This window comes from Erpetoichthys calabaricus, chromosome 3 (assembly GCF_900747795.2).
Source record: "Erpetoichthys calabaricus chromosome 3, fErpCal1.3, whole genome shotgun sequence".
Classification (NCBI taxonomy): Eukaryota; Metazoa; Chordata; class Cladistia; order Polypteriformes; family Polypteridae; genus Erpetoichthys; species Erpetoichthys calabaricus.
Window position 1 is genome coordinate 214,479,084 of NC_041396.2, and position 27,730 is coordinate 214,506,813.

Genomic DNA, 27,730 nt, shown 5'->3' on the forward strand with positions numbered 1-27,730 from the left:
TCTAATTATGTTGGTCTAATATTTTATGGCATAAAGCACAGAATTGTTAAAACATTCTATATTTCTATCAGTTCTTTTACAATCTACACCATAATATGTACAATTCAAACAGCAGACAAAGACTCAAAAGTATTAATTGGAAACATGGAAATAATTGAATGAATGCTGTTAGTGATTGATACAAATCAATGTCTTGCGTTTTGACAATGTAAATATCACAATTGCTTATGTGATTTTTTTTTGTAATTCTTGATTAGTCTGAAATGTAGAACTGGTTAAAAACTTCTTGTTCATTATCATCTTTTTTATTTAAAAAACTCGAACAGCCTCTATGATAGTTATCTCTGGAGTTGGGAATAACTTGAAGGCAAACAGCTGGGGGCATTCATGTCTTTCAAGTGATCTAGTTGGCCTTTTTTTATGTTTTCCCTTCCAAGGGTAACTATTAAAAATCACAATGTAAAGAAAGACCTACCTAGGGTGACCAAGCGTCCTCTTTTGCCCGGACATGTCCACTTTTTACGTCCTGTCCGGGGCGTCCTGGCGGGTTTTATAAATTCACGAAAATGTCCGGTTTTTCATAGGACCATTACGCGTGTACGTAAATTGACTGGCGTTTTGTACACAATACTAGGGTACTACTTTTTTGCGTGACGTAATTACCGGGAGGCTGCCTTATGGGCAGGTCTGCGCCGCGCGCGCAAACACACAGACACAGACAGGGAGCAGAGCAGAGAGCGGAGCAGTATAGCAGGGAAAATGCCGAAGCGTAAGTGCAGCTTCACCGATGAACTGCAAAGAAAATTTCCCACATACCGTCCCGGTCGGGACAAGTGGGAGGCGGAGTGCACCGTGTGCAAAGCCGGTACATATGTCTCGGTATCCAATAAAGGTGCTGGGGATCTGAAAGCCCTCATGGACACCGAGAAACATAAAAAAGCTGTGTGAGGTGAGACTAGTTCATCTGCAAAGTTGACAGAGTTTTTTGTCAGACCAGGAAAAACAGAGGATGATGTAAATGCAGCAGAAGGTGCAATGGCTTTTCATACAGTGAAACATCACAACCGTTACAGGTCCATGGATTGCACCAGTACTTTGCTTAAAAAGGCATTTCCTGACTCTGACATTGCAAAAAAGTTTAGTAGTGCTCGCACCAAGACCGAAGCCATCGTCAATGGTGCTATAGCCCCCCACTCTGTTGAAATCACTCATGAAGCACTCAAAGAAATCCAGTACTGTGGTGTTTCCACAGACGGGAGTAACCACGGAGCAGTGAAAATATTCCCAGTCATAATCCAGTATTTTGACTGGAAGAAGGGTGGCGTGCAAACAAAATTGATCGAAGTTAAAGACACACCCAATGAGACAGCAGAAACCATTGCAAAATATCTCACAGAAACCCTGGCAAAAAACAATCTGTAGGAAAAATGCATTGCATTTACTGGAGACAATTGCAACACAAATTTTGGAGGAATCCGACGTGATGAAGCTGGAAAGAATGTGTTTGCAAATTTGAAGAGTTTGCTGCAAAACAAGACTCTGATCGGTGTGGGTTGCCCAGCACACATATTGAATAATTGTGCACACCATGGGGCAGGCACAATAGAAATTGACATTGAGAATATCATATTCAAAATCTACCAGTACTTTCACATTTACACTGTGCGCACTGAGAGCCTGAAGGAGTATTGTGATTTTGTTGAGATTGATTACAGAAGGATTCTCTCTCACAGCAAGACAAGGTGGCTGTCATTGTTCCCAAGCATTGAGAGGATGTTACAGATGTTTCCAGCTTTAAAGGCATATTTTCTGTCTCAGCAAAAGCCACCCATAGCACTCAAGAGTTTTTCTGAAAATGATTTTGCTGAAATCTACCTTTGGCACATGCACACACTCATGTCTGTGTTCCACACCCACATTCAAGAAATGGAACAGGAGAACATGTCCATTATGGAAGTGAAGAAGATATTAAACAATATACATACCATTCTTCTTCAACGCAAGAGCAACAACTTCATGTCCCTTAAAGTTAAGGGACTACTGGCACAGAAGCGCAAAGATGGACTTGACAAAGGCTGTGACCAGTTCTGTGCAGATGTGCATGGCATGTACAGTGCATGTCTGGAGTATCTGGAGAAGTGGATGACTCCCATGGAAGAGTTCTCAACCTTCATGTGGATGGATCTGAGTGAGCCACCAAACTGGAATGATGTGGAGGCATACATCAATTACCTTGGAGAGAAGGGGGTGGCAGTTGATGATGTTAAGTGTTTTGACCAGGTCACCAATCTGAGGAAATTCACAGAAACGTGCAACCATGATGAGGAGTTCAGTGGCCTGCAGGTACACCAGAAGTGGACCAAATATTTTGAAAAGGCTAAAAGCATTGCATGTTACTCAGAGCTACTGACAATTGCACAGTTTGTCTTTGCACTTCCCTCTCACAATGCAAATGTTGAGAGGGTTTTTTCACTAATGCAAAGCCAGTGGACCAAGGAGAGGAACCAGCTCTCCGTAGAGTCACTAAAGGGGATTCTACTAGTTCAGTACAACTTCAAAGACATGTCTTGCAAAGACTTTCATGCTTATTTGTTAAGCTATCGAAAACTGCTAGGAAAGATCAGCTCTACAGCAAAATATGGATGGGCTGACAAGGAGGATGAAGAAGAGAAGCAGGATGAAGAAGAAAACTAAAGATGAAAAGTCTAGATTCTTTTTGTTTAAGTTTTTTTGTCTTTGTGAGACTCTTCTGTTATTTATTTTATTACATTTATGAGATATATTGTTGAAGCTGGAACAGAATAGTTCATATTTAGAACAATATTTAATTATTTATTTGAAGAGTCTAAGAGAGCTATTATTTTGTTATAAGTTTTTACAGATTTCATTTTATTTTATTACAGAGGTTAATTCTGCACCATTGAAGTATAATAAATAATGTTCATCAACCACCAAGAAGCTTGTCTGAATTCGTCTGGAGGCCGTGCCGATCGTCCTCTTTTTTGGAAATCAAAATATGGTCACCCTACCTACACCATAATATGTGTAGAATTCAAACAGCAAACAAGACACTTCAAAGTGTTAACCTTAAACTTGGAAATACTGTATATGGATGAGTTGCAACAATATTAACTATAAATCAGAGTCTATTGACTATATCCAGTTTTTACAAACAATTTTCACAATTTGCTTCCTAAAACTACAGTATTTGTAAATTATTTCTAAAATGTTGGAGTAGTCATTTTGAACATGTGGTACTTTAAATACATCAGAAGAGGACTGTACAGCAGTTTTAGACCTCTTCCCTATTGAGTTACAGTAATCCCTCCTCCATCGCGGGGGTTGTGTTCCAGAGCCACCCGCGAAATAGGAAAATCCGCGAAGTAGAAACCATATGTTTATATGGTTATTTTTAGAATGTCATGCTTGGGTCACAGATTTGCGCAGAAACACAGGAGGTTGTAGAGAGACAGGAACGTTATTCAAACACTGCAAACAAACATTTGTCTCTTTTTCAAAAGTTTAAACTGTGCTCCATGACAAGACAGAGATGACAGTTCTGTCTCACAATTAAAAGAATGCAAACATATCTTCCTTTTCAAAGGAGTGCAAAGCAAGCAGTCAAAAAAAAAATCAATAGGGCTTTTTGGCTTTTAAGTATGCGAAGCACCGCCGGTACAAAGCTGTTGAAGGCGGCAGCTCACACCCCCTCTATCAGGAGCAGGAAGAGAGAGAGAGAGAGAGCCACAGAAAAACAAAGTCAAAAATCAATACGTGCCCTTTGAGCTTTTAAGTATGCGAAGCACCGTGCAGCATGTCCTTCAGGAAGCAGCTGCACACAGCCCCCCTGCTCACACCCCCCTACGTCAGCGCAAGAGAGAGAGAGAGAAAGTAAGTTGGGTAGCTTCTCAGCCATCTGCCAATAGCTTCCCTTGTATGAAATCAACTGGGCAAACCAACTGAGGAAGCATGTACCAGAAATTAAAAGACCCATTGTCCGCAGAAACCCGCGAAGCAGCGAAAAATCCGCGATATATATTTAAATATGCTTACATATAAAATCCGCGATGGAGTGAAGCCGCGAAAGGCGAAGCGCAATATAGCGAGGGATCACTGTATTGGTATAAATTACCTCAGTTAAATGATGGCGAAACAGCAGACACCTTTGCTGCTTTACATTGCTTGAATCCTTAACTGAGTTCTGGTTGAGGAAGAAATGACAACTTTAGAAGGTTTTCTTCTTGAGACTTTAAGTTTCCTGCAACTATGTGGAAGTACAATGGGAAAATAATACAAATAGAATTATAGTAACATACAGTGGAACCTCGGGTCACGACCATAATTCATTCCAAAACACTGGTCGTAACCCAATTTGGTTGTGACCCGAAGTAATGTCCCCCATAGGACAGTATGTAAATACAATTAATCCGTTCCAGACTGTACGAACTGTATGTAAATATATTTTTTTTTAAAGATTTTTAAGCACAAATATAATTATACCATAGAATGCACAGCGTAATAGTAAACTAAATGTGAAAACATTGAATAACACGGAGAAAACCTTGAACAACAGAGAAAAAAAACATTGCAAGAGTCTGCGCTATAGCGCTACGAACTGCTCGCTAAAAACACTTTTTTAATGAGTTTTAAGCACAGGGAAAAAGTGAACATTTGAAAAATCCGTAATTTAATAAACAACCAAGAAAAGTAACATTGTAACAATGCACACTATGAACCGATCACTGTAAACAGAAGTGGAGGTTAAAATCCAATAGAAAAAAGTCTTCATTAAATACAATGAGGTTAAAACAATGCTCGAATCGGTTTCTTTAAAAACAAGCCTGGTGCATTCTTTAACTGCCTTCTCAGCATTATACGGCCAGCCCTCTCTGTCGCGCGTATGTGCATCTCTCTTTCTCTCATATGTGTGTGTGTGTGTCTCTCGCGCCCGCGTGTGTGTCTGTCTCTCTAGCTCTCTCTCGCTTGCTGCACAGGGAGAGACTGAACACGTGCGGAAATCATCGGCGCGCACAAACCGAAACATGTAGAGGATGTCCACGTTATAAGATGAAGTACTGAGTGTTTTTTCGATATAATTCTTTCTTTTGAATTACACTGAAAATATAAAAATGAGAATAAAGCAACTTTGCTTGTTGTAAAAAGTTCAGGGATACTTTATGGGGGTGGTGGTATGATATTCATACCAATATTCATCAATCCATTATCCAACCCGCTATATCCTAATACAGGGTCACGGGGGTCTGCTGGAGCAAATCCCAGCAAGCACAGGGCACAAGGCAGGAAACAAACCCCGGGCATGGCGCCAGCCCACTGCAGGACGCGCGCGCACACACACACACACACCAAGCACACACACTAGGGACAATTTAGAATCGCCAATGCACCTAACCGGCATGTCTTTGGACTGTGGGAGGAAACCCACGGAGACATGGGGAGAACATGCAAATTCCCCATATCAATATAACACTCACAAATAATCAGTCAGTGCGTAGGACAACAAATGCATTTTCCATTAAGGCATCTGACATTGGAAATGTCAGTAGAGAGTACAACAGGTAAGATGATTTGTGTTTTATTAACTAAAATTAATCCGTGTGTTTGAATACATTTTTTATTTCATGGTGCCAGAGAGGGATGACCTATTTGCATGTTGGTTCGACATGTAACACTTCCACTGTACTTTGCGGTATTACTACAACTATAGGATTGTGGATGCAGAAATTATACATAGGCCCCACATCACTACACTCTCCTAACTTGCAACATTAATATAGTTGTACTCATAAACATCATCAGATGCTACACTGTTTTTATTTTTTTAATTTCAGCAAAGTACGTAAGCACCAAACTATCTTGATTATGGAAAAATGGGTAACAATTATTCCAGCACTAAAAAATGGAAAAAAATAGAACAGGTTAAAGGTGAGATGTTATATATGTATAGTTGTGCCTCTAATCTTTTTTTATTTTTCAGCATGGGGATTACCATTGCCAAATTGTTCCTTCTACATGTTGCTGCATCCATCTTTAATATATATGATTTCGGGTTTTGAATTTGCTGTGCAAGTGAATACAACTTTTGTGACTGGTGCCTTTGAAGAAAAAAAAGGCCTACCAGGAGAATCCAATGAAATATTCCTGCATATATAGCCCAGATAAATGTGGAGGGTTACGTCAGGAAGGGCATCCGGTGTAAAATTTTGCCAAGTCAATATGCGGACAAGATGATCCGCTGTGGCGACCCCTAACAGGAGCAGCCGAAAGAAGAAGTAGAAGAAGATTATGCCACATACTGCAATGACAAAGTGACTAGTGTGCTGTCATGAAAACTACCATTTATAGTACTCTTTCACAAACAAGACATTGAAGAAAAAAAAAAAAAAGCTAGATAACCTTTGTAAGCAAGAATCACAAATTAACAAACAAGACATATAGGAAGCTCATTTTAATGATAAATAAACAGCAAAACAGAAAAAAGTAAAATACTGACAGCAAAGTTGAAAGTGCTATGAAAAACTGATTCCATATTGCCTGGTAAATTCAGCACATCCCTTACATACAGGCATAAATGAATACTGTATGTATAAAGAAATGAGAATTAAAAGAAAAAACTTGGCTGGAGAGTAACAAAACGTTTTGGCAGAATATTATATTGCTAATAGATACAACAGCTTTGGCCCAGCTGACTTCTGAGCAGCTTATTTCAAAATTAAAGTAATTCAGAACATAAAAAAGGCTACAAAAGAAAGATGACTTGCATAAAACTGCAAACACAGTCCTGCATTTTTGCTGCTTTTCAATACTTAAACAAATTTAAATAAGAGTAACATTTGTTTTTTAGTATTAGCCGAGACAAACTCCTATTCCTGAAGGGGTGTGTTTGCCCAAAATAGAGGATAGAGATGAGTGTGTACAAACAGCAATTCAATTTTTTCACCAAAAAACTAAGAAGAACAGCTTTAATGTGTACATAAAATACAAACTTTAAAAAAATTCATGTGACTGAATGAAATGTGGACTGCAGAATCAACATCTTGAAAAATCAAAGTAATATTGTAACTCTTGGCTTCTTTGACATAAAATGCTTCAAGTCTGTTAAAACATGAAAAATCAGGGTGAAACATACAAGTGTAAATCTGCATTCTGTTGAACTAAATATAATTTCAACTCACATAAACAAATTATTAGCTCTGCTCACAAATCAGAATAATGTTTCCTGACAGAGACGCTCATAGCTTAAGCAAGATATTGAAGCAGGTTCCACCTAAAGACACCGACTGCAGAAGCACAGTTTGTTTTAGTATCGATTCTTTTGCTATCAAAGGTTGATTATTGTTTACTAACCCAAGCCACTTTTTGTGAACTCGAAAAAGATTAATTTGATTGGATTTTTCAAGTCATTGTATTTGTTATTCTTGAAGTTGTATTTCTCATAACTTTGTATTCACTGTTTGTTGAAAACAGTGGCACATTGATAACAAAAGTTTAATTAATCTTATTTGCATGTGTATTTTCTTTTTTGGCTTATTTGAATAAAGTATTTATCTTGGTTAAAACCCCTCTTTCATTTAATGCACTTTCTAAGATAGAAATGCCCCTTTGTCTACACAACGCATTGAAACAAAGTGACACCCACACAAGCTTAATTTACACCACTGACATTGTGCTCTCGGGATTCACACGAATCATCCGAGAGCCATTTCTCAAGTCCTGTAGCTGCTTGGCTGGTTTTCCTACTCCCTCCTCAAATCGTTTTTCAATGACTGGGAGGACGGTTTCATAAAGAAAAGAGGCATTCTGTAAAATAAATGTTTTCTTCTCAGGATCCTGCTCACACCTTAAGCTGTAATCAACATGCTGAATGGCTACTAGTATGATTTCCCTAAGGCTCTCCAAAAGAACCATGTGTAACTCTGGGAAATACAATTTAAGACCTTCATCCAAGAATGTCATGAGATGTTTTGTAAAAGCGACAACAGTATAACTGAGATTCACCCAGCAGTCATCTCCAGTATACTGCTCAAAGCTGCCAATTCCACAATTTCGCATTTCCTCCTTGAGTTTTTCCAAGGCTTCAGGAGTCATCAGGTTCATCTTTCTCCACATCTCCTCAGAGTTACGATGTTTAGTGGCTTCAATGATGATATCTTTGTAACTCTGAAGTGCTGCTTTAATGTCCTTAACTAAAAGGGATTGGAGTGTGAAGGTTAGGTCTAAACCAATTTCTGTAAGCTGTTCGCAGTGCTCTTTTGCCACTTTCACACATTCTGCAGCAGTTGACAGGCTCTCCTTGCTGTCAAACACCTGTTTACTGAAGGCATCCACAAACATCTTCATTGCACTGCGGGACCAAACTACAAAAGCTGAATAGCAGCCAGTATTCCCAGCAAAGTCCATTTCAAACTCCTTAGCTGTTTCCAAGAGGCTAGTGAAGAAGATATTACAGAGCTTGTGAATATAGAGCAAAGTGGCACCCTCAATTCGAAGCTGACGGATTGCTGTCTGGACAGCAGCAGCTTGGTTCTTTAAGAAGAGCTCACACGCCTTTGTGGACTGGCCAAGGCGTATAAGTTGTGACACTGCCCTACGTGTCGCCTTAGGTCCACCACGCAAAGATCTGTCTGGCGATAATTCAAAGACAAGAACATCTATGAGTTGGCGCACTCTCTCATCTACTTTACTCTTAAGATCCTTGACGGGCTGTGTTACAGGCTGGTCCTTCAAATATTCAGTCAGCTTATCCAGCAAGTCTACTGCACCTTCAAAGTCTCTTTGTGCAATGCACACATCTAGATCTTCGGGTAGCTCCTGAATCCACTCCAAACTCAAGTCTACAACCTCTTCGGAAGCAACTGGTTCTGCTTCAAGAAAAGGGTTACTTGAAACATCCGGACGGTCCCGGACTGGCGACCGAGGGACATCCTCCTCTTTCTTGCGCCTTTCTTTCACCGCCTTATTTTTCTTGGTTTCTTCCAAAATCTCCAGCCACTCCTTCTTGATCTTACTATTTTCAGCCTGGAAAATGCGACTGTCAGGAAACATCAAAATTTTGAACATATCTTTCATGGGTGGATTATCTTTTACATTGACAGTTGCAAAGCTGTCTAGGTCGTACAAGGCATTATACTTGTATCTCACTGCCCCACGACGAACCGATAGCCATGTTGCAATTAAAAGGCAATCATTCATCAAAAATGCGTGGACTCTTTGAATGACAGACATGTTGTCCACGTCGTACTCAATCAAATCACCGTTATATACTAAATATCTCCCTGGGGTTTCCATTATGTTCTTACACCCCTCCACCTTCTCCAGCAAGGTAGTTAAAGTCCTTTGCTTCCCTTCTTCCGTCTCTTTAGGGAACGCCGCTTGCATCTCCTTGGCGGTCTCGTCCTTGTCCGAGGAGAGCAGGGCCTGTGTGATGCTTTCCATGATGCTTTTCTGCTCTGTAAGTATATGACTTAACTGGTACATTTCACTTTCCAAATAGGAGATCTCTTTTGCCGTTTCGATGAACTGACGATAGTTTTTGTACACATTTTTCTTAAGATTCTGCGCAGTTTCGTCGGCTAAGGTCTGTATCTTTTGACGGTGCTCCTGCAGGTCCCGGTCCCCGTCCGACTGTTGAGAGAGCTGCTTGACGTAATTTGCGGGATCGAAGCTAGGCGACTCTAACATTTTGCGCAACCTGTTCCCCGTATCAGCCATTTTAAGTGTTTGCGGTATACAATTATAAATTTGAACTCAAGGTATACCTTAAGTGTATTTCATTAGGAAGCTTCCTTCCGAATCCCAGTGCGCAGCTCACGGGATGCATCACACTGTTGGCCAACCAAGCGCGACACTGTTAAAAATAGTACTTCATAATGTAAGCCGAGTGAGGGGGTATAAAGGCATGCTAGGTAACAAACTTTTACTCTAGCCAAATAAAAAATATCCAAATATTGTTTTTTTTCTGCTAAAGCTGATTAAATATACATACTGATGGAGTGTTTTAAATAAACTCTGTGTACATTTTAATTGCCCAGCCAGCGTGGCGTTTTCGTTACGGCAGCATTGTATTTGCGTAAACAGTAAAAGCTGCGCAGAACTTCAACTTCTGCGAAGCGTCTGCAGGCTGCGCTCATAAACAAAATGTGCAGGCGCAGATCGGATACGAGTTTAAGAACGTCTGAACCCGCCCGTTCCGCTTACGTAGGAAGTGACGCTGACTCAGTTCAAACACTGTAAATTAACGACAAAAAGAAACTAAAAATAAACGGGTCGAGTAGATCAGATTTGGTTATGATTTTATTAATGTTGACTGTGAGACAATGAAAATTGATTAATGAAGTTGAAACAGCGCGTAACAGCAGACATGGATGTAATCCGAAGGGAACGGTATTGAAGTGGTAAATCTAGTAGAAGTCCAGCACGCTGAATCGTCATGTCTTTACAACGCAAGTTACAGCACTTGTTTGGGTGCCTATGTGAAGGATAACGTGTGATGAGCTGATTCCTTGGCTTACTTGTTTAGCGGATAAGTCGCCATGGACGACGATTTTCTGTTTGCTCTAAGACTGCAGGAGCAATATGATTTGGAGTCGTTATCGACGACGAATGATTTGAGTTTTCCCCTCCATAATGAAGCTAAAAAAAGGAAAATTGATAGCGATCTCCAAGTCGTACCAGTGCCACGCGCCAGGAGTACCTCCCTTAACCCCGAGAGACCACTGTCCATCGTGGACGAGTCCTGGGAGATGCTGGACCCCAACCCCGACATTAGGGCAATGTTTCTCCAGTTCAACGATCTTTTCTTCTGGGGCAAACTGAGCAGCGTGGAGGTGAAATGGAGTCCTCGTATGACCCTGTAAGCACCTTTATGGTTTCTTGTTAATTAATGTGTGTTGAATGGTAGCCCACCGCTAGCAGAGATTGAATCAGGCATTGATTTAAAAGTCATTTTACGGTGAGTTTAGGCAAAAACTGGGGTAATGGCAGAACCGGATTTTTCTTGTGCTTGAATCGTTGTTCGGACCTCATCTAGGTGTTCTGAGTGAATCTGTCTAAATCTAGAAGTCACCTGAACTTAAATTGGTGCTATACAAGAACATCATGTAGTGCAAGAGTATGGAATGGGTGAATGGATAGCAGCAAAAACCACCGAAACAACATCAGCGTTTGTAAGTGATATTAGCTATGCTACCCAAATAACAAAAGTAATTATTATCGATCTCGGTGTATTCAGTGTTAATGTTTGCAGTGCACAATCTACTGGAATTTCTTTTGAAATGCATTTAGTAATAAAACTAGGGGGCTCCGCCCCCTGCTCGCTTCACTCGCCAACCCCTGGTGTTGGGAAATGACAAAGAGCATGATGTATGAATGAGATATAGAATAGTGTGAAGGTGTAGATGATGCAAATAGAAAGCAAAAATAAAGTGTGTGGCACAGTGTAAAGGGTTATTGGAAAATTTCTTTGTACACGCCTTTTAAGTGTAAAAGGTAATTTCAGGTCAGAGCTTGAAAGGTCAATGAAGATGGTCATTGTCGTGATCAGAGTCAACTTTGTCAGAGCTTAGAAAGAGTTGTGTGTCTCCAGGAAGTAATGCAATGACTTGGTTATTTATGTTTTCTACATTAATATTGTTTGGACATAATATAGCGCGTTGTGTTAAAAGGGGCATTTGGTCTAATGAGATTGCTGTTCCAAATATCTCTGTAACTAAGTCGTCGCAGATAAAGGCTTGAGGAATTGTACTAATATCTGGGTGAAGTCTATCTGTATTGGTGAGTGTACCATCTCCCAGATGTAATAACCAATTGTTATGATCTGGATCTGGACATCGCATGTTTTGTACTAACTGTATCTTTTGAAAGCAATGCCAATTGTCTGAGTATTTTAAGGTGCACTGAACAAGAGCTGAGCGCATGGCATGTGGAACAATAGCTAAGCACTGTCTAAAATCTCCTCCTAATAAACGTACCTTTCCTCCAAAGGGAATATTATTATTCATCAACGTTTGTAGAAGTTTATGAATGGTGTTGAGTAAGTGACTGGATGCCATTGTACATTCATCAATAATTAACAGATTTGCAAGACGGATGTCATGTGCAGTGCCACTGTTCGTGTTCATAGTGGATACCGATTTGTAGGATCTAATGCAGTTCATAAAGTTTTCACTTTCAGGTACATCGTTAGTTAGAAGGTTCTGTAGATATTCAGGATATGAATGTAAAGGAGGCAGTCTAATTTGACCCTTTTGACAACAACGTGTAAATGTATTACTTGTATTGCCAGTTGTTTCTTCAGGGAAGTTAAGTGAATGACAATGATTGCAAATGACATTCATTAATCCCAATGAATTTTCCTGAATAGTGGACTCATTATTGAACGCGTTGTCAGCTAACTGGCGCAAGTGTTTAGCAGGTGTCTGTCGTTGATGTCCGTGACGTGTATCTTTTGCTTGTGCCGTTTGAGAGGCGCGTTGTTGTATGTGTAGTATTTGGGACATGTTGTTTTTGGAGCTGTAATCGATTTCCCTGTGCTGTGTGAGAAGCCCGTTGTAGTCTACTGCGTGCATTGTTTGTATTGAGTGTTGCTCGTTTTTGTATGTCGGTCAGTTGAGCTTTCTCTTTTTGGAGCCTTGCCTGCTTGTTTTTCGGCATTCCAGATGCGCGGTGTAGACGTCTGCGTTTATTTATTTTGTCCCTTCGCTGCTGTTTCTGTATGTCTGAGACGGGAGGTGTTTCGTCTTGAATCCGTGCCTGTTTCGATACAGCACTTTGAGACGCGTGCTGTATGCGTGTACGTTCATTGTGTCTGTCCATATGCGCGCGCTTCTGTTAATGTGTTAGTTGAGCTTTGTGTTTTTGGAGCCGAGACATTTTTTCTTCCGGAGGTTCAGAAGCGCATTGTATGCGCCGCCGTATATTTTGTTTATTCATGCAGGTTCGTGTGTTTGGTCCCGCTATCCGAGCCGTATCGTTTTGTACCTGTGATCGTGTATTCATGACTTGTTTGTTCTTCAGCGTGAGAAATATGGATAAGTAATAAGGAGGATCGCACTCACTATTAATATGGAGCCTTTTCTGCAGTTGAACGGTTAATAGTGCTTCAGTGTAAGGAGATCCATCTATGCTGCATAGTGTGAAGGTGTTGAGATGACGTATGTTTAATACGGACAGTTCCTTCAGAAATGGGGCTTTGGGTGTTACTTCTTATTGATGTGTGTTTGTGGGTCTGAATCGTTGTTTTTGTGAACGTTTCTTGTGCAATGTCCGTAGTCTGTCCCGTTTCTGTCTAATGGGCTTTGTGTGGCGGTTATGGCTTCTTTTTTTTGGTGTGCTAGGAGCTTGTTGAATTCTCCTCTTTGTGTGCGTCCCGTTTCGTGTGCAATGGGATTCGTGCGGCGCTGTGTGCTTTGCCGGCGTCTGAGGAGGGGGGGGGGGGGATTGGTGGGCCGCGAGCGGCTTCTTTTTTTTTTGTGTGCCAGGGGCTTGTTGAATCCTCCTCTTTGTGTGTGCCCCTTCCGTTGCTTGTGGGGGGGGGGGGGGATGCGGCTTCTTTTTTTTTGTGTGCCAGGGGCTTGTTGAATCCTCCTCTTTGTGTGTGTCCCGTCCGTTGCTTGTGGGGGGGGGGGTGCTTGGAGGTGGGTGTGTGATTTGTGGGGAGCGAGCGGCTTCTTTTTTTTCGTGTGCAATGGGTTTCGTGCGGCGCTGTGTGCGTCGCCGGCGTTTGACTCCTTTTTTCTGTGCTGACTCCTTTTTCTGTGGTCGCGGCGCCTCATTTCTTTGACTCCTTTTTTCTGTGCTGACTCCTTTTTTCTGTGGTCGCGGCGCCTCATTTCTTGGGGCGCCTGCGCAGTACGTCTTTTGCTTCCACGGCCCATGGCTGGATGTCCCTGCGTCCATCCGGTTTAACATTCTCGGTTAGTAATGTGGATGCTTTGTATTTTTCTTCCCAACAATTGGCATATTACTAATGTTTGTAGTAATAAAATGCATTGCATTTTTCTTTTGCACATCACATACATTTGGACTTATTTTAGAAATCCCATACCAAATGGCATATAACAGATATAGCAACTGGATGGGTGTGCAGGCACTTGTCCTTTTGTTAAGGTGGATAGAGAGAGGGGGACAGAGTATGGGATATCAAAGCTGAAAATAATACTTGATAGTCAGCAGAGCATAGCATAGCATTCCTTTTCAAATGTTAAAAGCAAAGCGAGTCTTGTTGTTCTTTCTATTTTGAGAGAGAGAGAGGGAGAAAAAATATTTAATAACCTTAACCTGGAACCTATTTTTTCACAATTTTAGCTGTTAAGGTAATAGTAAGAAAAATAAAAATATTAAAAAAAAAAAAAGTTAGAAAACCTATCAGCAGGTTTAGTTTTTCACCAGTTTGCCGACTTGGGGCACTTTTGTCCAGCTACCAATATACTAAATAGTTCAGCATACATGCTGCCAACTCCATAGTTTTACAAGGTCCAGTTTGTATCACTTCATTGTCGGACAACTTTTCCAAATCATGTCAGTTGTCAGCAACAACATTCTGCTCAGTTAATGTAAATTATAGGAAAAATATTTTCAAAATGTGTGAAGTGACAGGTAAGTTATTGTCAACAAAATGCAAACACCTGAGAAATAAGCTGAAGTTTTTTTTTTCATCACTTCTCATTTGTGGTCCATGAGGTGTTTCAAGTAAAGGTTATGTTGATCAATGTTTAGGCTTTTGAATTATTATAAAAAATGCAGAGAAAACCATTGACCATATCAGATGTGCACGTGAAATTTGGTTTCAGTGTACCATGCAGGATGACTGATTGTATACAGCTGTTGGGCTCAGTCACAATTACAGCTAACATCTAATCACTTATTAACAGACTGAAATTTTGCAAGGTATCCTCATGTACCTGATAAATATGCCTTGAATCCCATGGATCAACGAGCATCAACTTTAAACGTTGCCCACACTTTCTGTTACACCACGCACGTTTAAAAGTGGTGTCATATTTTACTGTTAATGCTAAATCATCACCTTAATGTGCTTCCCTACTGCTAAAGCCGGAATCTATAATGGGGTCAAATGGCCATTGCCAACAAAATGATCACAACAAATCGCTTTCTTATTCACAAGCTTTCCATTCTGACAGCCGCACTTCCTGCAGGTCACTGCAGACAAATAAATTCAATGATAACTCTGTGTGTGTGTGTGTGTGTGTGTGTGTGTGTGTGTGTGTGTGTGTGTGTGTGTGTGTGTGTGTGTGTGTGTGTGTGTGTGTATGTGAGAGTGAGAGGAGAGAGACAGAGACAAGCAGGGATTATGGTAAAGGGGCTAAAGAGGACTGGACTGGTCAGTTTAGCAGCAGGAGTATTTCTTTCAAAAACAACACTTTTTTTCTGGACTGCAGCCCAGGTTAGGCCATGGCAAAAGTCCTACTCTAGCTGCTTCAGAAAGGGACCACAATGAGTGTCTCTCAATCTGTATGCTTTAAACTGGAAAAATCAGGGTATATTTACTTAGTAATAGAATATTACTTGAAAAATAGTTATTTGACCTTTATTGTAGACACATAATAAACTGCAATGAAAAGACACAAATACACACAACTTAGACCTATGTTTCTATTCAAAACTACACAACTGAAATCTAATGATATTCTGGGAGGAGCCTGCTAATGTCTTATTTTAAATCAGAATTGTAGAATTACAGCGAGTTTAACCCCTTATGCACTAAAGGGTTTTGACATTATTGCACCTAAATTACATACCCAAAAATAAATGGCTATTACTTTTTTATTATAATAAAGGAGCTGCAAATGACTGAAGACCAGCGAGTAAAACACTTCAAAAAGAAGTATACTTTATATACTTCTTTTTATACAAAAATACTTTTAAAAGAAAGTATTTGTATGTTTAAAAATCTTTGTTTACACCAATATCAACTAAGTAAAACACAAAAAAATGTATTTTACAGTATATGTGATGCACAACACTGGAATCAAGTTTTGTTTGTGCCCCATTCTGTCAGCTATCATTGTACCAAGTTTAGATGTCATATACCATAGCAATGCAAATTTGTACTGTTTGGCACAAAGTTTCCTCCTTTTTGGAAACATTTAACCTCTTGCACCTAAACAGGCTCTCAAAACAAGTATTGCTGTGCAGTTTGTTTTTGAAAATAATATACATATACACACAAATACTTTATAGATAGAACAAACTTTATTTGTCCCCTGAAAGGGGTAAACTTTGTGCCAAACAGTATAACTTTGCATTGCTATGGGATATACCACTCTGAAGCAATAAGTAAACAATTTTTAGCTATATTTATGTAGAAACTGTGTATTAATCCACACCTATACTTTCAAAATTATTGTTCATGCCAGTCCTTGAAACACTTTCTTTTACCTCTAGACACACAGGAAACTTACATTTTGTACACTAGATGTGGTTTTTTGTGCTAGCTTCTCCTGTCTTCTGTTGCAGTTGCCCTATAAGTTCAGTGCATTATTTGTTTATTTTTCTTGTTGTTGCTTTTCTTGCATTTCATGTCTGGAATAAACTTTTCATACTGCTTTTTCAGTGTTGGGTTATGGGAGGTGGGGACAATGCCTTTGCTGATATCCCAGAGCACAGAGATAGTCATACAGATAAATACACCAAAACCAGTGTTTCTCGGCCATGTTTGAGTCGCAGGAGGCTTCCTCTGGCTAGCGACTATATGGAACTTGTTCATGGAATAATTTGCACCCCACTTTTTCCCTGACTTACTACTGAAAGGATCGACATAGCACTGCCTTGTGCCCAATGCTTGCAGGGATGGCCTCCAGCATTTCTGCAACCCTGCTAAGGATAAATGTGTTTGAAAGTGGATGGATGGATGAATAGTCTTGAAGTGCAGGAAGAATTAAGTTTTGAGATAAGGTTGTTATACTCACTAATCATGGTGACAGAGATTGCAAGGTGTGTTGATTAGCATGTAAGAATTTTGCTATAATCTATACATGTGACAATAATGACCATATAAATCTGTCATTGTAACACTATGAACACACTCCAAAGACTGCAGCAAACATATAGACATATTTTTTAGGTAAAAATTAGTGACTGTACACTCTCACAGAGAAACCAGTTTGGTGGTAAATGTAAGATAAATACAGGCTATACTGTATTTATATATATAAAAAAAAAAAAACAGACTCGCCAATAGACAAGTCCCCATCTATTTCATTACATTCTAATGATGAGGTCATCTGCAACGAGAAATATGGAGAATATTGTTTGACAAATCAAACATAACTTTGATACACAAAATTGCTGAATTTTGATGTAATGCTGACCTCTTGCATCATATAACCAAAAATAGAAAAAAAAAAAAAAAAACAAACATACCAAATTAACCAATAATTTGGTTAGTTAGCATTTGCATCTTGTAATCACACTATAATTGGAAAATTTTGTTGTTTTAAATGTATGAATATTCAGTGTGCATGTTCACAAATAACTTTTCCACTTATGGTAATTTTGATTTTCAAGTAAATAAGTAAACCTGGCTAAAAAGGTAATTGAATTTAACTGTTCCCTTCATCACCTTCCAAAAGAAGAGAAAATGTTTCAGTTTATTTATATATTAGGCATGTTCTATTGAAAAAAAACAACTAGCCTTTATTTTATATAGCAAGCACACTTACTCTATTTAGTGATCTGCTTTCCAAGGTACTTTACAAGAACAGTGGTATTGTCAACTTGTTTATACAGTATATGTTTTGTATATTTGAAGCAAATACAGGATAAGTGACTAGCGTAGGGCCACGCTGGTGGCCACTTTCCCATATTCAGCCATGAAAAGTTCTGAGTTAACTATGCAAGGAATTTATTGAGATAAATGTTTTGACGCATGTCAGGACAACTCGGTAATTTACCTCCTTGATAGTATTTAAGAGGCTGTTTTAAAGAGCATGAATTTGGAAAGTTGGAGAAAATGTTTGCAGCCACTGACCTCTTAGCTTATATATATATATATATAGTGTGTAATGTATGTTATTTGTAAGGTTCTGGAAATATGGAGACACATTCAATATGCAGAAGTATCACATAACAGAGATCCCAAAACACTGTACATGACAGTAATGACCCATGTATCAAAAGAGACAGTGAGAGTGTTAGGCAACCCATGGGCAAACCCTGTATAATTGAAATAAGCTTTGATCAAGAAATAAACAGCATGAAAATGCAAAATTGAGTACGCTCAGACCGAAGTCCTATTCAGACTGTCCAAGATGTCAGTTCTTTTTGTCATATGGGTACATGGCAGGAAGAGGCAGGTCCAGGTGAACAGACGCCAGAAATGATGTCGTTGGAAGAGAGCTATCAGTTTTCCGGAGGAAAAGAAAGAGCATTATCACACATTGCCACACCCTGGATTGGAGGAAATTTACCATCCCCTGAGCCCTTAACACTGTCTCCCATGCACTCACGTGTGACACCCTATAAACTCATGTTACTGCTTTTTCAACAATCCCGAAAGCATCAAAAAAGCTCACTTTGTACAGGGCAAGTCCTTTATGTCACCAGTTCAAGTTCTGTTCCAGTGCCACATGAGCATGCCGTTGCCATGCTATTGGAAATTAGTAGCTGGTAGCAAGAAACTTGCACAATCAACATCATTGGCTTGGATAGATTGTTGTTCCTTTCTTTTTGCCAATGTTTTTTTTTAATATGTTCAGTCATATGAAAATGTGAATGTCTTATATGTGGGTTTTGTTCTGGTTTTTTTTGTGATTTACACGTCAATCTTTGTTCATATCCCTGCAATTTATAATATTTTTGTCTCTGCTTTATTCATATATGCATTTGACCAGGAAACATACTGGTAAATTATAGTCTGCCATGTCTGTAAGGGGCTCATAATTTAGAGGTAGTACTAGATCAACAGTCGTCTTGCAATATTTAATTCAGTGCCTCACCTACTAGACTACAGTACATTCAGAATGTATCAGTATAAACAGCTGTCCTCCAGCATTAATGAAATCCATCTGTTCATTGAGTTCAGCCCTACTGAAATTCCAGTGTTTGTATATGTATTGATATATTCATATTGTCACTATTTATGAGAGTGATAGAATGTAAATTACTAATAATTGTTACACAAATATGTAGAATACTCTCTTTAATGTCATAATGTTTACATTACTAACAAAGATTAAGTAGAATATTGTAATGGTGTTAAGTCACCACCACACCCTAAGGTGGCAGATCCTTCACAACATAATTTCTTTCTTTGGGAAACCATGCACAGACGGAGATAAAAATGAGGAACTTGATCAGTGCACATTGCATCTCCTTGATTACTAATTGGTAGCAATTCTGCACATACCAAATTTAAAATTTTTAACAGGGCACCTGTAACTACAATGCCATTAATTATATTACATGAACAGGTAAAAAGACCAAATTGCGTTTTTGGCAAATTGAACCCCCCACATCTTCATATTAATAATGTTTTTTTTTAGGTACTTGTGAACGTCTGGATGAACCAGGGTTCTGAGTTGGGAGAAGTGGCTCAGGGCATACTCAGAATCTGGTGTAGTGCACACCAGTAGTTTCTAACTGGGACATTTTACAAAGCTAAGAAAATTGATTACCTTTTCAAATTTTAGACAATGACAGATGGTATCATTTTAAGCAGTAGTTTACATAACTGCATTCCTGGTATTTGTTGAAGGTATTTGATGCTTTGCAAAATATAAAAGGATAGCTTGTGTTCAACGCACATTCATGTGTTTTTATCTTTTTTTTCTTTTTTTCTGCTGCATATGGGCACAGTTATACCAGGCTATAGTTGCAAGTGTAAAAGCATTTCACTAATCTACCTTTTAGGATATTGTTTATAGTGGCAAATTTAATGCTGCATAGTACAGCTGTTCAATTTGATTTTATATTTTCTTGGTTTTATATGGAATTAAACTTGCGTGTGGTTGATTTTTCTAAGTCTAACTATGCTTTCTATGAGCAGTCCTGATTATCACTGTTAATATATTAACTAGGTCACATACATTTTTGCTGCATTAATGTTTGCTTCCATTCTTATTTGGTCTGCTTTAGTTTTTAAATTGAAATGGACTGCTGCTTCCGTTTTATTTTTTTTATTTAAAATGATTCATACGTTTATAAATGATGAATAAATGTTTAGTGACAACATGTAACCTTTAATCCTTTGGAGATTTTTGTTGACTCAACTCTGATCATGTGAATTTTAGGTGTGCCGGTGTGTGTTCCTATGAGGGTAGAGGCGGTCTGTGCTCAATCCGTCTCAGTGAACCTTTGCTGAAATTACGACCACGACGGGATCTAGTTGAAGTAAGTAGACAATATGAAATCAACACTTACTGTACTGTGTTTATATATAGCTGACTCCTTTACCTTGATATTCCAGTAACAAGTTTTAATTGATGAACTGGCCGCGCTGGTGAAAAATGTCAGGACCTACAGAGAATGCAGTTTGTTGTGCTTTTGTGAAACGTGGCTAACAACTAGCATCCCAGATGCTAACGTGGAGCTACCTGGGTTTAGCACAGTTAGAGCGGACAGAGACGCAAACACCTGCGGAAAGCGGAAAGGAGGAGGACTAGCTCTCTATGTCAGTACAAGGTGGTGCAACTCTGGACCTGTAAATGTCAAAATCTCCAGTTGCTGCAGGGACATCAAACTGTTGGCCGTAAGTTTGCGTCCCTATTATTTGCCCAGAGAGTTTGGACACGTCATTGTTGTTATTGTATACATCCCTCCTCGGGCAAACGTGGAGATAGCGGGTGACATCATCCATTCTGCTGTTGCTAAACTGCAAATGCAGCACCCCGAGGCGCTTGTGCTAATTGCTGAAGACTTTAACCATGTGACGCTGGACAATACATTACCTGCCTTCTCCCAGTACAGGTGCTGGTCATAAAATTAGAATATCATGACAAAGTTGATTTATTTCAGTAATTCCATTCAAAAAGTGAAACTTGTATATTAGATTCATTCATTACACACAGACTGATGTATTTCAAATGTTTATTTCTTTTAATGTTGATGATTATAACTGACAACTAATGAAAGTCCCAAATTCAGTATCTCGGAAAATTAGAATATTGTGAAAAGGTTCAATATTGGAAGACACCTGGTGCCACACTCTAATCAGCTAATTAACTTAAAACACCTGCAAAAGCCTTTAAATGGTCTCTCAGTCTAGTTCTGTAGGCTACACAATCATGGGGAAGACTGCTGTCTTGACAGTTGTCCAAAAGACGACCACTGACACCTTGCACAAGGAGGGCAAGACACAAAAGGTCATTGCTAAAGAGGCTGGCTGTTCACAGAGCTCTGTGTCCAAGCACATTAATAGAGAGACGAAGGAAAGGACAAGATGTGGTAGAAAAAAGTGTACAAGCAATAGGGATAACCGCACCCTGGAGAGGATTGTGAAACAAAACCCATTCAAAAATGTGGGGGAGATTCACAGAGTGGACTGCAGCTGGAGTCAGTGCTTCAAAAACCACCACGCACAGACGTATGTAAGACATGGGTTTCAGCTGTCGCATTCCTTGTGTCAAGCCACTCTTGAACAAGAGACAGCGTCAGAAGTGTCTCGCCTGGGCTAAAGACAAAAAGGACTGGACTGCTGCTGAGTGGTCCAAAGTTATGTTCTCTGATGAAAGTAAATTTTGCATTTCCTTTGGAAATCAAGGTCCCAGAGTCTGGAGGAAGAGAGGAGAGGCACAGAATCCACGTTGCGTGAGGTCCAGTGTAAAGTTTCCACAGTCAGTGATGGTTTGGGGTGCCATGTCATCTGCTGGTGTTGGTCCATTGTGTTTTCTGAGGTCCAAGGTCAACGCAGCCGTCTACCAGGAAGTTTTAGAGCACTTCATTATTCCTGCTGCTGACGAACTTTATGGAGATGCAGATTTCATTTTCCAACAGGACCTGGAACCTGCACACAGTGCCAAAACTACCAGTACCTAGTTTAAGGACCATGGTATCCCTGTTCATGATTGGCCAGCAAACTCGCCTGACCTTAACCCCATAGAAAATCTATGGGGCATTGTGAAGAGGAAGATGCAATATGCCAGACCCAACAATTCAGAAGAGCTGAAGGCCACAATCAGAACAACATGGGCTCTCATAACACCTGAGCAGTGCCACAGATTGATTGACTCCATGCCACGCCGCATTGCTGCAGTAATCCAGGCCATACTTTTCATGTTCATACCTTTCAGTTGGCCAACATTTCTAAAAATCCTTTTTTTGCATTGGTCTTAATTGATATTCTAATTTTCCGAGATACTGAATTTGGAACTTTCATTAGTTGTCAGTTACAATCATGATCATTAAAAGAAATAAACATTTGAAATACATCAGTCTGTGTGTAATGAATAAATCTAATATACAAGTTTCACTTTTTGAATGGAATTACTGAAATAAATAAGCTTTGTCATGATATTGTAATTTTATGACCAGCACCTGTATGTGGATTGTAACACCCGGGGAAATAGGACTATTGACCTACTGTATGCAAACATTAAAGATGCATACAGTGCCACCCCGCTGCCTTCGCTTGGGAAAGCAGATCATAACCTGGCTCTGCTTCAGCCTCACTACAAACCAAGTGTGAAGGAGCTACCTACAACCACATGCTCATTCAGGAAGTGGTCCCCTGAGGCAGAGCAGGCTCTGAGAGGCTGCTTTGGAACTACAGACTGGGATATCCTGCAGGGATCATATAGTGAGAACATTGAGGAGGTTGTTGACTGCACTACTGACGACATCAACTTCTGTATGGACATTGTAGTTCCAGTAAGAACAGTACGCTGCTATGCTAACAACAAGCCATGGATTACAAGCGACATCAAGGGCCTTTTGAACCAGAAGAAAAGGGCTTTTAAAGGTGGTGATCAGCATGAGCTCAAGCATGTAAAGAAGGAATTCCAAGTCCAGCTCAGGGCGGCGAAGGAGCAGTACAGGAGAAAGCTGGAGCAGAAGTTGCAGAATAACAGCATGAAGGAAGTGTGGGATGGGATGAAGATCATCACTGGCTGCTGCTCGAAGCGGGGTGCCACCATCGAGAGAGACATGGAGAGAGCAAACCAGATGAACAACTTCTTTAACAGGTTTGACCACCCTAACCCACTCTCACCTCAGAGTACTGCACCCTCCACCTATCCTTCTGCTGATACCAGCATAGGAGAGAGTTTCCCCCCACCCATAATTACAGCAGCCCAGGTAAGCAGAGAGCCGAGGAGACTTCGTGCCAGCAAAGCAGTGGGTCCAGATGGCATATCGCCACGACTGCTGAAGGCCTGTGCATTGGAACTGGGGAGTCCTCTACAGCGCATCTTCAACCTGAGCCTGGAACAGGGGAGAATCCCCAGGCTTTGGAAAACATCTTGCATCACCCCAGTCCCAAAGGTATCACGTTCCAGTGAGCTGAATGACTTCTGCTGTGTCGCTCTGATGTCACATGTGATGAAGACCATGGAGTGGCTGCTGCTTCACCACCTGAGGCCACAGGTCCACCACGCCCTCAACCCGCTGCAGATCGCATACCAGGAGAAGGTGGGAGCGGAGGATGCCATCATCTACATGCTACACCGATCCCTCTCCCACTTGGACAGAGGCAGTGGTGGTGTAAGAATGATGTTTCTGGACTTCTCTTGCGCCTTCAACACCATCCAATCTCTGCTCCTTTTGGACAACCTGACAGAGATGGGAGTAGATTCATACCTGGTGGCATGGATCGTGGACTATCTTACAGATAGACCTAAGTATGTGCGTCTCGGGAACTGCAGTTCTGACGTTGTGGTCAGCAACACAGGAGTGCCGCAGGGGACTGTACTTTCTCCGGTCCTGTTCAGCCTATATACATCGGACTTCCAATACATCTCGGAGTCCTGCCATGTGCAAACGTTCGCTGAAGACACTGCTATCGTGGGCTGCATCAGGAGTGGGCAGGAGGAGGAGTATAGGAACCTAATCAAGGACTTTGTTAAATGGTGTGACTCAAACCACCTACATCTGAACACCAGCAAAACCAAGGAGCTGGTGATGGATTTTAGGAGACCCAGGCCTGTCCTGGACTCCGTGATCATCAGAGGTGACTGTGTGCAGAGGGTGCAGACCTATAAATACCTGGGAGTGCAGCTGGATGATAAATTGGACTGGACTGCCAATACTGATGCTCTGCAAGAGAGGACAGAGCCGACTATACTTAGAAGGCTGCTGTCCTTCAACATCTGCAATAAGATGCTGCAAATGTTCTATCAGACGGTTGTGGCACGCGCCCTCTTCTACGCAGTAGTGTGCTGGGGAAGCAGCATAAAGAAGGACGCCTCATGCCTGGACAAACTGGTGAGGAAGGCAGGCTCTATTGTAGGCATGGAGCTGGACAGTTTGACATATGTGGCAGAGCGACAGGTGCTGAGCAGGCTCCTGTCAATCATGGAGAATCCACTGCATCCACTAAACAGTATCATCTCCAGACAGAGGAGCAGCTTCAGCGACAGACTGCTGTCAATGTCCTGCTCCACTGATAGACTGAGGAGATCGTTCCTCCCCCACACTATGCGACTATTCAATTCTACCCGGGGGATGTGGGGGGGGGGGGTAAACATTAACATTATACAAAGTTATTGTCTGTTATACCTGCATTGTTATCACTCTTTAATATTGTTTTTTATCAATATGCTGCTGCTGGAGTATGTGAATTTCCCCTTGGGATTAATAAAGTATCTATCCTATCTATCTATCTATCTATCTTATCTATCTTATCTATCTTATCTATCTATCTACACTGTTCTGCAAAATTAAACTCAAAAGTAAATTTCAATTGTAAATAATTATTTCATTTGCATTTATGAACATAAAATATAATTAGAATGTTTCCATAATGTCACGTTCACATGTACAAAACTGAAAAGAAATTTAATTCAGATTTAACAAATTACACAATTTGTGTACAATATTGTTCTAAATCAATTTAACATGAAACATTTACTCAGTCTTACATTTTTAAACACATTTAAAGAAAACAATAATACATATTCATTGGCTGACATATAACTTCTCTAGTTTTTGTCACTTCTTAGGTTTTTGTTTTTTTTTATTATTTTTTCTAAAATTTTGTTTGGTGGCCCGTCATTTGTACACTTTTTCTGGTGGGTCCCTGTGAATCATCCAGCAGTAGTCCACTATCATACTAACATCCCAATGTCCCTAGCACTTTATTTTCATGTCCTTGATGTATTCTTTTACCCTGGTTTTCACCCACCACCCTAAAGTGAAATATTCCAAATGCAAGTCCAAAAATAGAATCTTGAGATTCATGATGCAACTGAATTTCTTAAACTTAACTAATACAGTTTTTAAGGTTTCTTTATAATTTGAATCTTTATTGTTACTAAAACTACTTAGAAAATACTTCTTTGAATGAAATTAAAGCATTTTGTTCCAGGTCTTTCATTGCACCATAAAATTCTGCTTTGGAAATTTGTTTTCTAGTATCATTCTCGCAAAAATGCCCTCTTTCAATCAAGCCTCGGACAAACCTGGAAACTTTGGGCAGAAATACATAAAATGGCTCCATCTTTTAATAGGATGTTGACAAACTACTTTATTAAACCAAGCCCAATATGAAGCAGTGGCAGCAGTACTTTATCTGGATCCACCAAGCTAGGTTTTATGATGTTTTTGCTATAGCTTTTTCTAGCTAGGAATTTCTTCTGAAGCCAGTGTAAATTCTTGGTGAGAACATGGGAATGTCGTATGGCCTTTCTGCTGACCCAGTAAGATGCACAGAACTTTCAGGCCCCCCATACATAAACAAATGGTGCTCATTGTAGTTAATGACTGTTAAAAAAAAAAATAACTTACTTTCAACATAATTTTAATATTAGAAAACAAAAAAATAAAAAAGTATTAAAGTATTGATTATAATATTAGTGTAAAACCATAAAGAAACCTTTAACTGACAGTTTAAAAATGTGCTTTATGAAAAACAAATTATGTGATGGTGAAAATGGTTTTCATTTTTAAACATAGTTCCAAAAATATATAAAAATCACATGAAGTAATTAAGAAAAATTTTCAGTGTATACTTGTGTTACTAGTCTAAACATTTTACTATTGGGTACCTTATATTTTAGAAGAATCAATAGAAGGCTTGTATTCAAGTTTAACTGGGCACTCTGAAGTAACAAAAGTAACATACTATATGTATTTTATAGTAACAGATTTTTTTGCAACTATTGACTGCTTTTTTTATGTATTTTAGAAATACTGACTTTCATTTACTCCTTCTAGACTTTGCTGCATGAAATGATTCATGCTGTCCTGTTTGTTACACAAAACAACCGAGATCGTGATGGGCATGGTCCTGAATTCTGTAAGCATATGAACCGGATTAACAGTGCATCAGGAACTAAAATAACAGTAAGTAGGGGAAATACCTATAACATTTACCACGTCTAAGAAAAATGTCTAATGTATAAATGTCTTTTGTTAGTAATGTGATAATTTAATTATTTCTGTTCTGATAATCAATGATGTACATACTATTTTATTTTGAATATTAAGCTGACACCTGCTGCAACTGAATCTGCTTTTGGTGTATTTTGGCGTGAGATGCTTTATTAATTAAACTTGGATTATAACATTTCACTAAGAGAGTACTGGATGTTGTTTTTGTAATTAAAGAATCTGAAAAAAATGTGCTTTGCTCATTATTGTATAATGTCTTTCAGGTTTTTTTTGTGCAGTATGCTATAATACTATGAAAATTGTATATTTTTAGGTGTCATTTTATTTTACTTATTGTTGTCCAGCCCCTTTTATTTAAAAAGATATGTCTACTAAGTCACTGCACCTGCCTGCACACTTTCCTTGTTGACTGATCCATATTACTAACCGAGAATGCTAAACCGGATGATGGACGCAGGCACATCCGGCCATGGGCCGTAGCTGCAAAAAGACGTACTGCGCAGGCGCAAAAAGAGTCCGCGAGAGTCGGCTGAGGAGCCGAGAAAGGCGGACAAAAGAGGGCGAGAGAGGCGGATGAGGGGCTGCGAGAGGCGCAGGCGCAAAAAGAGTCCGCGAGAGTCGGAGAAAGGCGGAGAAAAGAGGGCGACAAAGGCGGATGAGGGGCCGCGAGTGGCGGACAAGACCACAGAAAAAAAGGAGTGAGCACATACAAAAAGGAGAAATGAGGCGCAAAGTCAAACGCAGGAAAAGCACGAAACACATTGCACACGAAACTAGACCCGAAAAAAAAAAAAAAAAAAAAAGAGGCTCGCGCACAACAGCAAGGCACCCCCCCCCACCTACAGGCACCGGACGGGACACACACCAAGAGGGGGATTCAACAAGCCCATGGAACACAAAAAAAAGAACACAAAACCACCCCACAGACCCTACAAGCGAGGGACGGGACACACACAAAGAGGGGGATTCAACAAGACACAGGAACACAAAAAGAAAGAAGACGCTCGTGCAACAACAATCCTCAACAATCCCCCCCCCCCCACCCACATCCATAAGAAGTCACACCCAAAGCCACATATTCTAAAGTGAACGTCAGCACCTTCACACTAGACAGCATAGGTGTCAGCATTGGTGGATCTCCTTACAATAAAGCACTATTAACCGTTCAACTGCAGAAAAGGAAACATATTAACAGTGACTGCGACCCTCC

The 27,730-nt window shown here is 40.0% G+C and overlaps 2 protein-coding genes across 2 annotated transcripts in view; one reads left to right on the forward strand and one right to left on the reverse strand.

The window, feature by feature from the left end:
* Positions 1-6,451: 6,451 nt before the first annotated feature.
* On the reverse strand, positions 6,452-9,861 carry exoc8 (exocyst complex component 8). The gene has a single exon (XM_028797778.2). It carries the CDS (start codon positions 9,727-9,729, stop codon positions 7,669-7,671), a length of 2,061 nt encoding a protein of 686 aa, XP_028653611.1. The 5' UTR covers positions 9,730-9,861; the 3' UTR covers positions 6,452-7,668.
* A 340-nt stretch (positions 9,862-10,201) lies between these two features.
* The window catches only part of sprtn (SprT-like N-terminal domain), a 30,042-nt gene continuing 12,513 nt past the window's right edge, over positions 10,202-27,730 (forward strand). Inside the window, exons 1-3 of the mRNA XM_028797779.2 lie at positions 10,202-10,870; positions 20,268-20,367; positions 26,344-26,472. Coding sequence (XP_028653612.2) covers positions 10,551-10,870; positions 20,268-20,367; positions 26,344-26,472 — 549 coding nt within the window. The 5' untranslated portion in view covers positions 10,202-10,550. The remainder of the gene's footprint in view (positions 10,871-20,267; positions 20,368-26,343; positions 26,473-27,730) is intronic.